This window comes from Sminthopsis crassicaudata, chromosome 2, assembly GCF_048593235.1.
Source record: "Sminthopsis crassicaudata isolate SCR6 chromosome 2, ASM4859323v1, whole genome shotgun sequence".
Lineage (NCBI taxonomy): Eukaryota > Metazoa > Chordata > Mammalia > Dasyuromorphia > Dasyuridae > Sminthopsis > Sminthopsis crassicaudata.
In genome coordinates, this window is record NC_133618.1 from 656,923,177 (window position 1) to 656,935,956 (window position 12,780).

General features: G+C 35.6%; 1 protein-coding gene across 2 annotated transcripts in view; it reads right to left on the minus strand.

Annotated features, from left to right (window-relative positions):
- Positions 1–12,780, minus strand: part of MCU (mitochondrial calcium uniporter) — a 175,317-nt gene that overhangs the window by 11,147 nt on the left and 151,390 nt on the right. For both annotated transcript variants that reach the window (XM_074296881.1, XM_074296882.1), the window contains exons 4-5: positions 6,268–6,372; positions 937–1,097 (exon numbers count right to left, since the gene is read on the minus strand). In XM_074296881.1, the coding sequence (XP_074152982.1) occupies positions 937–1,097; positions 6,268–6,372 (266 nt within the window). The remainder of the gene's footprint in view (positions 1–936; positions 1,098–6,267; positions 6,373–12,780) is intronic.

Here is a 12,780-nt window from a genome sequence, read left to right on the forward strand (position 1 = left end):
CAGTATTGCTTCTAGTAACTATAATCTATATTTCAATACTGTATCTATAGTTCTTACTGGGTGCCATCACCCCTTAAATGGAACAACTAGCACCATTTTGTTAGCGCTGCTTTATGTTTCACTCCTCAAAAAGCTTCAGAGCAGAGCTGATGGATTCCCTTCTCAACCCTCTATTCCATGTCCTAGCGACATATTATTTTTGCTAGATAGGAAAGGAATCAAGCTGGAATTAATCTGCCTAGTGATTTCTTCCGGCTTCCTTTAAAAAGGGAGAAGACCTTTTTAAAGGTCAGGAGACCCCAACTCTCTCCATAAAAGGGAACTTTCCTCAAAGCTTGTTTCTGAGTTGCAAACTACATTCTGATGCCAGGAAATTCAGTATTATTCCATTTAAATGTCATACCTCTTGACATTTTGATGGCTTCCAAAAATTCTCGGTGTAGAAGTGCTTGGGAAAATGTCTATTACAAACATAGATAACTTGGTTAAAGTCCGAGGATGGGAGACTGGAAGCTGGAAAGGTACTTAGATATCATCCAATCCAACTCCCTCATTTTTAGAGATGAAGAAACACGGGCTTAAGGCAAGTCAGTGCTAAGGATCCCAGAGCTAATTAATAAGTGTCTGACACTCTAAGCCCACTGCCTATCCACTATGCAACGCTGCCTCTCCAAAAACAACCACCAAAACCCCATAAACCTTTGCAGAGAAGTCCTTACCTAGCTCGTTACCAGCTCCAAATTAAGGGTAGTATGGCTGGACTAAAAAGCTCAAAGGTCTATCAACGAGCTATTCCTCTGCAGGCCTTTCCTGGGCACTTTGCCACAGCTCAAGTACCCGCCCCAGAGGAGTCTGCAGTGGGCAGGAGCCGACAACAACGTGCTGCTGTGGGAAGGCTCATGGCTCATGAAGGATGGGAAGCCTTATGTCAGTCACCTTTTCCAGGGGAGCGAGTTGCTCTCTGAGATCTTCTAATCTTTCCACAAGCTCCTTTTCTTTACTCAGCTGGTGCTGCTCAATGCACAGTGTGGTGTAGAGCTGCTGGACCAACGTCTTCACATCATTCAGCGTGGCTGCATTTTCATGGCCGAGGAGGTCTGAAAGCAAGGGGCAGAACATTTCTGAGTAAATCTTCATCTAAAGCAATTATTTCTGCATCCGCTGGGTAGGGCTAGAAACAAGTAGCAGGACTATGCAAGCTTTTTACCTTAAAATGGTCTTTGTGACAAATGAAGAAGTGGACAGCCCTTACTGGCTGCACATTTTCTGTAAGATTCTAGCAGATAAATTCACATTTGAGCATTTCAAAGTTTTTGACAGTAATATCAATTTTGAATATTTTCAGTAGTCAAATGAGTCACAGTTAAACTGTTTATTAAAATAATGTAAATAATGATAAGCTGCCTCAGAATAATAAATGTATTTTGTATTATTCAATGCAATTGGAATGGAGAATAATTTTTTAAAACTACCTTGCTTCTTATTAACATATGTATTGCAGTTTACTTGTGGCTCTGATATTTTATTAGTCATTTTCCCTTGTGGTGACCTTCTAAGAGGCAATTATTCGAGATGTTTAAATTTCAAATCACAGATGGATGCTTGAGGTTACATTGGGTACCCATGAAATATTAAATCACAGTGCATGCTTCTACAGAGGATCTAGAGAAAGACATCAACAAGAATCTGACAGCACGCATGAATGGGCTGCAAGTCCCAGACCAACAAGTTGATGAACCCTATTAAGGAAGTTAAAATTCCATAGGATGCGAGCTTGAGCCGGGCTCAATTTCAGGCTGGCCACAGAGTAGCACACTTTTTAGTTATGTCCAAGTTATCGGTAAAGAGACTGCAATCAGCATCGATTGAGGGAGTAACCTTCTGATGCAATTGCAAATCCATTTACGTGCTGAAGTGAGTGTCATTAACAAAATAAAGCAACTAGCAGCAGAAATCTATCTCCATATACTTTCTGCGAGCGGTCCCACTGCCCACTGTTCTGTCATCCTTCTTACTGAGAAACGGGGATGACAGGCTTTAATGCTGTTCACACACCAGCCCTTTGGAGGCCCATCTTTCTATGGATCGTGTGTGTGAGACACCCCCAGCACCTGGCACTTCCTCAAGCTGGGCAGCTCGTTTCCTAAACACTTTTCTGTCATTCTATATGTCATTCTCTCCCTATAAATCCTCTGCAAAGCATCCCCCAGAGAGCTGGGCAGGGGAAAGGGACGGCCCCGAGTTCTCTTGGCAGTCAGTGGATACTGAGGTCGCACGAGGGCTGTGTCTGGGATCCCTGATCTTTATGCAAGGCCAGCCTCTCTCATCCTGCAGTCAGACATCCTCCTTGCATCCCTCCCTCCAGCCTCCTGCTCCCTTTTTTTGTGGGCAATGCCCCTGCCAACCAGGTGCCTCTCCACTGCCCACTGGGTGATCTACAACTTTAATCCTTCTGTAACCGTATGACAGCCACAGATCATCCACCGCCCGAAGACGGCTGATGTTAAACATGGAGGCTTTTGTTGCAAGGACAACCTTGAGTTTACTGGAAGCACAACACAATTTTCCTGTAGCAAAACAGCTCATCTTTTTCCTGCTCATTTGTGGGCCCACTTTATCATCCGACCAAAATCTATGACATGAGAAAGCAGCTCCTGAGGTTGTAATCTGAACAGGAATTTCTCTCCATTTTTTTTTTCTATGTGGATAATTAAGCAGAATGTTTCCCAGGGTTTGGGGATTTCACTTAGAGGCATTGTAGTGTCCCAGGGCTTAATAACATCAGCACAATGTCATCTGCAAACAGGAGCATCTGCAGGCTCTTACTACTTATGGAAATTGTCTTTTCCATTGGGGTTCTTTCTGGGATACCCCAATAAAAGAAATAAACACCTCTAGTGAGCACATGTCTCCCAATGTAATGCTTTTCTGGATGTTAATCATCAGGTCCAAATAAAATTATTTTGTTGTTTCTTTCAAAGAATCTTGTATAACATAGGCATGGAAGATACCTTGCTAGACTAGAAGCCTTTAAGATTCTACAGAAAAAAAATCCTTGTTTTAAATAATTAACAACCAAGAAGCATAAAATGATCTTGTCATCTCTATACTTTTCATTCAATTTTGTAACTAAAAAATGTGGCACATTAAGATCACTTGTGAAAACCTGCTTTCTCATCCTTTCATCAAGCATGCTATCAATGCTTATGTAAATAATTTACTAAAGTCTTCTTGTATGTTTTTTCCCCTTAAATATTTTTTCAATGAACAACAATCTATTTTCTTTCCAACAACTGAGGTGGGAAGGTAGTGGTGGTAGTGGGGAGGAAAACAAAAACCTTGTAACCAATATACGTAGACAAGCAAACAAATGCCCATATTGGTCATGTCCAAAAAATCCCAAAGCCCCAAACCAAGCATGTCTTATTTTGTATACTATTTCATCACCTCTCTGTAAGGAGGTGAATAGAACGCTTCATTACTGATTCTCTGGGATTGATGGTCATTATGACAGATGATCACTGTATCGAATAGAGTTAATTAGTAAATTTTTAAAATAATGTTACTGTACAAATTTTTCTCTTAATTCACTGCTTTTTGCAATTAGTTCATACAAATCTTTCCAACTTTCTCTGAAATCATCCTTTTCATCATTTCTTATAGAAGAATAAATAATCCGGTACATGCATATACCATAATTTCTTCAGCCATTTTCCAACTGATGAGCACTCTTTTTTAGTTTTCAGTTCTTTGTCACTACAAAAAAGAGCTGTTGTATTTATATATATACATATATATATATATATATATATATATATATATGTCCTTTCTCTCTTCCTGACTGTAGATTATGTTCATAAATATTATTGAGACATAGAAAGCTGTTACATAGGGACTTCTGGCCAAGACAGTTTCTTGAAAAGAGGCAGCATCCCCACTCCCACAGTTCTATTCTAGTAAAAATCTAAAGATAGTCCTAGAATAAATAATAATCAAGGAATCCAGTGAGAGATTTCAGTGTCTTCCTCTCTGTTTGTCTCTCTGTCTCTGTCTCTGACTCACTCTCACATATACACACTTAGAAGCTCATGAGTAGGAAAGTGGCCCAAATATCAGGGCCAGTGAAGGATAATTAGATGGTAGCCTCCAAGGATAACTGAGATGACCAGAGGCACAGCACAGCATTCCCCTGAGAAGGCCCCAAGGTAGCTGACAACCTATAGCACAGCTCTTGGAAGTAACTGGGAATAGCTACGACCAAGTCTGATCATGGCAGTCCTCAGACCAAGACGTAACCCAGTTCTAGAGATTACTAAGGATTCTGAGCTAAGAGGTCACAGAGGTACCCAAAGAGTCAGCACTCTGAATTTTAAAGCTCTAAGAAGCTCTAACCCAAGTGACATAGGCTGAGATCAAACATGGCTGACCACCTCACCCAGAAGCACCACTGAGGGCAGAGCCCTTGGAACAATATTCTAATTTAGGACTTAAGGATTAAATAGATGAGTAAAAATATAAATATGATAAAGGATTCCAATTGATCCAGAGATAGACAAAAATCCAATTTGGAAGGGAAAAAAATAACCTCACAGATACCAGTACACACCTGTCAGGTTGACTAGAATGACAGGGAAAGATAATACAGAATGTTGGAGGGGCTGTGGGAATACAGGGACACTGATGCATTGTTGGTGGAGTTGTGAAAGAATCCAGCCATTCTGGAGAGTAATCTGGAACTATGTCCAAAAAGTTATCAAACTGTGCATACCCTTTGATCCAGCATTGCTGCTATTGGGCTTATATCCCAAAGAATTACTAAAGAGCTGAAAGGGACCTGTATGTGCCAAAATGTTTGTGGCAGCTCTTTTCATAGTGGCTAGAAACTGGAAGATGAATGGATGTCCATCAATTGCAGAATGGTTGGGTAAAGTATGGTATATGAAGGTTATGGAATATTATTGTTCTGTAAGAAATGACCAGCAGGAGGAATACAGAGAGGCTTAGAGAGACTTACATCAACTGATGCTGAGTGAAATGAGCAGAACCAGGAGATCACTATATACTTCAACAATGATACTATGAGATGATCAACTCTGATGGGTGTGGCCCTCTTCAACAATGAGATGAATCAAATCAGTTCCAATAGAGCAGTAATGAACTGAACCAGCTACACCCAGCGAAAGAACTCCCAATCCCTCTATTTTTGTCCACCAGCACTTTAGATTTCCTTCACAGGCTACACTATTTCAAAGTCTAATTCTTTTTGTACAGCAAAACAACTGTTTGGACATGCATACACATATTGTACTTAATTTATACTTTAACATATGTAACATGTATTGGTCAACCTGCCATCTGGAGGAGGGGGGGGGATAGAGGGAAGGAAGGGAAAAACTGGAACAAAAGGCTTGGCAATTGTCAGTGCTGTAAAATTACCCATGCATATATCTGGTAAATAAAAAGCTATAATAAAAAAAATAAAATTAAAAAAATAACCTCACAGCAAATGCTAGCAGAGACTCTTGTAACTGAATATAGGGGTCAGAAAATTATGATTTATTATCAGTAAATGTTTGATTTGTATACTTATTTTATATACCTATACCCAGAGTCATATAAAAAATTTTTGGGCAAAGAGGGGATCATAAGTGGAAAAAAGTTTAAGAAGCCCTGCTCTAGAATAATGTCAGTTTTTATACAATGTCAGGTGACATAAACAGCTGTGAAATATGCATATTCCTTTCTATTTTCATTCAATAATTGCTAAGCATGTATCATATCTAACTTTCTATTGTTATAATCAGGTCCTTTCTTGTTTATATTTTTGTAAGATTTGTCTAGGTTTAAGTCAGGGGTACACCCAGTGTAAGGAAACCAGAAGGTAAGGAGGTGTATAATGCCTTTTAGAAAGATTTTCATCCAAGATGGTTAAGAAGTTCTGGAATTTAAAGAGTCTCAACTTATCTGGAATATTCATTTGTATAAAATAGTTCATCCAGAATAATGCAACATGAATGAAATGTGTCATTGTATTTAGGTGTTGGCTAAATAAGTGTGAATTGATATACTCTTCAGAACTAATACTGTACTAGGAACATGGGTGACACACATTATCAAACTGAATTATACTCTAAAATTAGCTAGAAATTACTCAATTTTTAAACAGTCTGTTCCTCAAGATTACCCATGAAACTTCCTTACATGAAACATAGTGTTTTCAAAAATACCTCTCCCATATGTTCCCCAACCCATAAAAGAGATATTTACTTCTCTTTGGTGGTCGAACATGATATGATGAATCATTAATGACCAATTTGAAGTCATCAAGGAGCAAGAGGTCTATCCCTGTTGAGGAGGCGACACGAACACCATCTGTAAGAAATTAAAATAAAACTTTTCATGTGGTTTCTAATTATTTTTACAGAAAGGTCAGTGATGACAGATCTTCCAAATCAAGTTAGACACAAGGCCCAATTATTTTAATTTTTAAAAATGGTTTTACTCCTTTTGAATTTCATTTAACAGTTCTTCATAAATACTAACTCCTAAAGAGAGCACATACTATCTGTTGCCACTGGCAGTATATTTTATCCAATTATCTTAAATTATGTGTTCACAGTTCCTTACTATCATAACAAGTGCAAAGATGAGGACAATGGAAAACTGAAGAGATGTGTTAAGTGCCTTGCCCACAATATGCACTTAAATTTTTTTTATCTGAATTAAATATCAAAAAGAGAAGTAGAGTAATAAAAGAAAAAAAAAAAGAACAGGGTGCTCTGCTGAATTCACTTGGCTTTATTTGATTTGGAAGAATATCATAATTAGTGTATGGCCAAAGAGTAATAAGAACACTGGCCACTGTAAGTCTTCTTAGCTAAAAATCTATAGGAATAGAAATCCACACAGATTTTCCATCATCTTAAATGGTCATAATGGTAGTTATCTGTACAGAGAACCTTTGTATTTTCATTACAACAGCTTATATACTTGTGAATACAATAAATATTAATTATTCTGTAAAGGTTCAGGCTGGATGTAATGGAGGATCCCAAATGGGCTCATCATTCTTAATAAGTTGAAGTGAAGGTAGTTCTCACAGTTCTATTGGTTCTTTTCTTCAGGACTGTTTAAAGCTATTTTAAAATTAATGACTTAAAAAAAACTCTATGTCGTTGCTTCAGCACAGAAATTTTATGTCTTCTATATACTGATTTCTTTCAAATTTAAAAAATTCCAACTTTAATGAACTCCAATAAGAATAAACATTTCTATATATGAAATAGGGCAGAAAGACACAATCAACGAGTAAATATTTAGTAAGCCTACTATGTACCAGGCACCATGCTTAGTACTGGTGATAAAGAAAGTGGCAAAAGACAGTTCTTGCCCTCAAGAAGCTTACATTCTGTGTCTGTTTCCTTCTTGATTTTCTTCGGTTTTCTTCTCTGCATTTTAAAAAAGGCTTCCATGGGTCTTTTCTCTTCTTCTTGGAAATACTATCACTTGCTTCTCCCCACCTCCCACATTAAAAAGAAAAACCCAGTCACAAACTACCAAGGTCAAGAAAAACAAATCCATCCCTTGGCCAAGAATGACTCATCCTTCAGCCCAGTGGTGGGAGGTAAGCTTTGACATCTGTCCTTTATCCTCAATGCTAGATCATTATACAGATCGTCCATCTGAAGTTTATGAAAAACGTCTCTACAGTGTCATTGTTACTGAATAAATTTTCTCCTGGCTCTTCCCATTGCACTTTGCATATTTCTGAGTTTCACTGAAAACCATTCTTTTTCCGTTGTCATTTCTGACAGCGTAATAACATTCTATTTAGATATCTTATTTTTTCAGCCATTTCCCAGCTGATGAGTAAACTTCCCTTCTTTTTGTCTCCCATTCTTTGCAACAACAAAAATGTTGGGATATAAGTCTAAAAGTGGATTTGTTTTTTGTCAAAGGGTATGCAAAGTTTGTTGACTTTGGGGACAGAGTTCTAAATTGATTTCCAGAATCAGTTGGACCAATTCACAGTGTATCTCTTTTCCTATCCAACAATTACAAATATTTTTGGTGACATTTTTGAAAATCTGACAGGTGTGAGGTTGAATAACAGAGTTTTTAATTTGCATTTTGTTGTTAGTTATTTAGAACATTTTTTATGTTGATAGCTTGGATGTATTCCTTAGATAATTGTTTATATCCTTTGATCATTTATTTATTGGATAGCTGACATTCATTAAATACATTCTTATGTATTTAAATTAATCCCTAGAAAGCTTGGAATGGAAACCATTTTCAGAGGAATTTGCTACAAATTCATTTCCATTTTGTTATTTTGCTTCTGATATCAATTGAATTCATTGGTACAAAAAATACTGATTGCAATGTGACTAACCAGAATGGTACATTTCATCTTCTAAGATCCTTTCTATCTTTTGTTTGGTTAAGGGCTACTCCCCCCCATCCATAACTAAGAAAGTTATTTTTTGCCTTGCTCCTTGATTATATATGACCTTTTATATCTAAGTTATGTATTAAGATATATGGTGAAAAATTATCTAAATCTAATTTCTGCCAGACTGTTTTCTATATGTGTATGTATGTGTGCATAATGCATATGTTTGTATAGAAATAGATATCTCCCTACTTGCAGAGATCTGTCTATATATACATATGTAGATGTCATACACATATAGATATCTATAAATCTCTCTCTCTCTCTCTCTCTCTTTATATATATATATATATATATATATATATATATATATATGTATAGTAAGTCCTGACTTGAGAAGTTGCAATCTTCATAAGTGTTCATTTCAATTACTATACTCATTTGATTTTGCATGTTATATATTTGCTGGTCAACTTCTCTATTTTTTAGCCAGTACTAAATCATTCTGGTAAGTACTACTTTGAAGTACTGTTTGAGATAAAATGTTGCTAAGTTCCCTTTTGCCCTGAGGTTTTGTTTTGAATTTTTAAAAAATCATTTTCTTTGGGAATATCAACCTTTTGTTGTTTCAGATTAATTTTATTACTATTTTGTTCCCTTCTCTAAATGCTAATTTGATTGGTATGCCCCAAACTATTGAGATAGTACTGTCATTTGTATTATGGTGGACCATCCCAACCATGAGCAATTAATCTTTCTCCACATATTTAATTCTGCCTTTATTTCTAAAGGTATTTTATATTTATATTCAGAAATTTTCCTGCATGGATTTTTATATGTCAGCTTTCAAATATAATATATATCCTGTAGTTATTCTGAATAGAATTTGTCTTTCCATTTCTTCCTACTGTGCTTTGTTGATAACATTTAGAAAGGTTGATGATTTGTGTACATTTATTTGATATCCTGTTTCTTTGCTAAAGTTTCCACTTCAATGAATCTTTAAATAGTCATTCTTGGGTACTCTACATAGATCATAGCATATGTAAAATCAGAAATTTTCGTTCCTCTTTGAGTATTCCTATAGCCCTTATTTTTAGCACTATGTCAACTATCAACAGTAATAAATGTACATTTGTACTTTACTTAGGATCTTAACAAGAATCTACTTTATCACTATTAAATGTAATAGTAGCTACTAGTTTTAGTTTTTCAGCTGAGAAGACCAAAGCAATTCTACTTTGTCTGTAATTCTTCTCTCTTGTCCATCATGCTTTAGATTGCAACATGACCCCTCCACCCACTTCCTTTGGAATCCTCCTTACTGATAGGACAGCAAGGACAGTCCTATTGATTAGGGCAGGGTTATAAGAAACAGCTGACCTGAAAAAGAGCCTTTCCTGTTACTAGTCCAGCAACAGGCCTGTCCAATTATAGGGTACCACCTCTCCTATTCCTACCCTATAAGGCCCCAGAAACATCCTTGTCCAATCCTGACGTACCCCATACCCAATTCATCTCCTGTTTAAATTGAAACCTACATAAGATTTATTCTTTAGTTCCTCAGGGAGTCTCTGCCCTTGTGGTGGTGCTCCCTTGCTGGAGAACTCAATAAACCGGTTCCTAAATTTATGGTACTGGGTTATGGTTTTGGTTCTGTTTCTGTTTCTTTTTTGTTTTTTGTTTTTGCCACACTGTAATTTTACACATAACACTATTTGTCAAATTATGTAATAATCCATTTACTCTTAGTTTTTACTGTTTCTTTTTAACAAAAATGGGTCCTTAAATTTGCATTTATTGATACAATTATATAGATTTATATATATTTTTAAATTACTATTATCTATTGAATCAACCCTGCCTTCCTGGTATAAATCCAACCTTGTTATAGTGCATAAGCTTTTTGACATGTCTTTGTAGCTAATATTTAAATTAATATTTTATTTAAAATTTTTGCATTAATATCAATTTGTGCTATTGCTCTATGCTGCTCTTTTTCTCTTTTGCCTCTTGCTGATTTAGGTATTAAGACCATGTTTGTATTATAGAAGGAATTTAGTTAAGATCCTTTCTTTTCCTTGTTTTGCAAACATCAATGCAATATTGGAATCATTCTTTGAGTGTCTGATAGAATTAATTTGCAAATCCATCTGGTACTGGGGATTTTTTTCTTTGAGAGTTAATTATTCCATTTCTTTTTCTGGGTTATGATTATTTAAATATTCTAAGTACAGATCTGTTAATATAGATATTTTATATTTTTATAGATATTCATCCAGTTAAATTGTCAGTTCTGTTGGCATACAACTATTCAAAATAGCTATGTGAAGCTCTTTTTTTTTTGGAAGAGGGGATTTTTAATAATTTAATTTTAAAAAATTGATTTATTTTTCCTCTCTCTTACTTCTTCCCTCTCCAAATGAGGAAAAGAGAAAAACAACCTTATAACAAATCTGCAGATCCAAGCAAAACAAATTTCTGCATTGCTTATATCCAAAATATATGTATTATTCTGCATCCTGAATGCATCATCTTCATGTTTAAAAGATTTTTTTTAATATGGTGGCTGGTCATTACATTGATCAGAGTTCTTAGATTTTTCAAAATTTTTCTTTGCTATTTTTTTTTCAAAGAATAAATTGTTCTCCTAATTCTTCTTACTTCATTCTACAACCCTTCCCAGAATCCTGTGAAATCATCCCTTTCATTTCTTGTATCACATTATTATTCCATTATATTCATATAACATCATTTATTCAGCCATTTCCCAATTGATGGGCATTCTCTCAATTTCCAATTCTTTGCCAGTACAAAAATATTTTTGTGCCATGTGCACCCTTTTCCTCTTTCTTTTGTTGTTATTTCTTATTCTCCTCTTGTCTTTCTGACAGCTTCTCCGTCTCCTTTACCAGTTCTTTATCCAGGTCTACCCATTAATTGTTGAGTGTCCATCTTTTGGGACTTTCTTTTCTTTCTCAGTTGGTGATTTTATCATCTCCCATGGGTTAAAGCATCATCTCTATGACATGATTCTCACATTTATTTATTTAGCCATAACCTCTCTTTTCACTTTCGGTCTCATATCACCAACCACTTATTCAATATTCTGAACTGGATGTTTCATAAACATCTCAAATTTAGCATACTTAAAGGACAAATCATTACTTTTCTCCCCAAATCCCTCTGAACTTCCTTCACTCAAGTTCAGTAGCGAGGTGTTCCTCCTTATTTTCTCACCACACATATCTAAATCTATTGCAAAATCTTGTAAATTCTAGCTTTATAAAATAGCTCTCATATCTCCCTTCACTCACATACCTTGCTAGTGCAGACTTTTATCTCAGTGGTGAATTATAAATAAGTGTATGATGTATGCCTTTCCTTCCTTATCAAGTAATCAGTAGAGCTATATCTCATTTTCCTTAGATAATATTTAGATCTTAAATTTTAATTAGATTTATCTAGATCTGAGGGGGTTACACTGGCTATTTTAATTTTATTATTTCTTTCTGTTAATCACTTACCTTTTCCTTTAAGTATTTAGATATGATGCTATTCAGTACATCTATTTTAAGTATAGACATGAATTCATATCTATATCTATAGAATCTATAGAACAAAAGTAATGAAATTTCCTGTTTATCTCTTTTAGTTAAGTCCATTTTTACTGTTGCCTTCTCTGAAATCATGATTGTTAGTTACCTTTGCTTTTTTGTGTTTACCTATAGCACGGATTTTTAACCTTTTGTGGTTACAGATCCTAGTCATGGATCTTTTTTAGAAGTTTGGCAAAGTGTATAGATCCCTTCTCAGAATAATAATTCTCAATAATTGAAGGAAATACAAGTTTCAGTTAAAGGTTAGTGAACATAAAAAATGGTTTCCTCCATCCAAGTGGATTCCAGGTTAAAAACTCTTGAATTAATAGTTATTATTCTAATTCTTTTTTTAAAAAATGGTTTCACTCTTTCTGTTGTAAGTATATTTTCACATAAATAATGTATTGTTGGATTCTGCTATCATGCTGGATTATTTGATCCTGTCCATGTTCACAGTTATGACTTAATTGTGAGTTTTCTCCTATCCTAGAGAATATGCTTTCCCTTTTCTTTTCCTTTGTTCCTCTCTTTACAAAGAAATTGGGGTGAATCAGGGCCATGTTCAGTACTAGCCATCTATATTTGATATACTGTGCTTCCATTTTATGGCTTCTCTTTTCTTCTCCTTGCCTAGTCATTAATCACAGTCTCTTACTCATTCTTTCTTTGCTTTTATTTCCTTCTTCATGATCTTTGTGATCAGAGATTCCCTCTGAAGTTAAATTTTTTGCTTATTACTAATATCTCTTTGAATCCACGTTCCTTCTTCATCCCAGCCTCCCT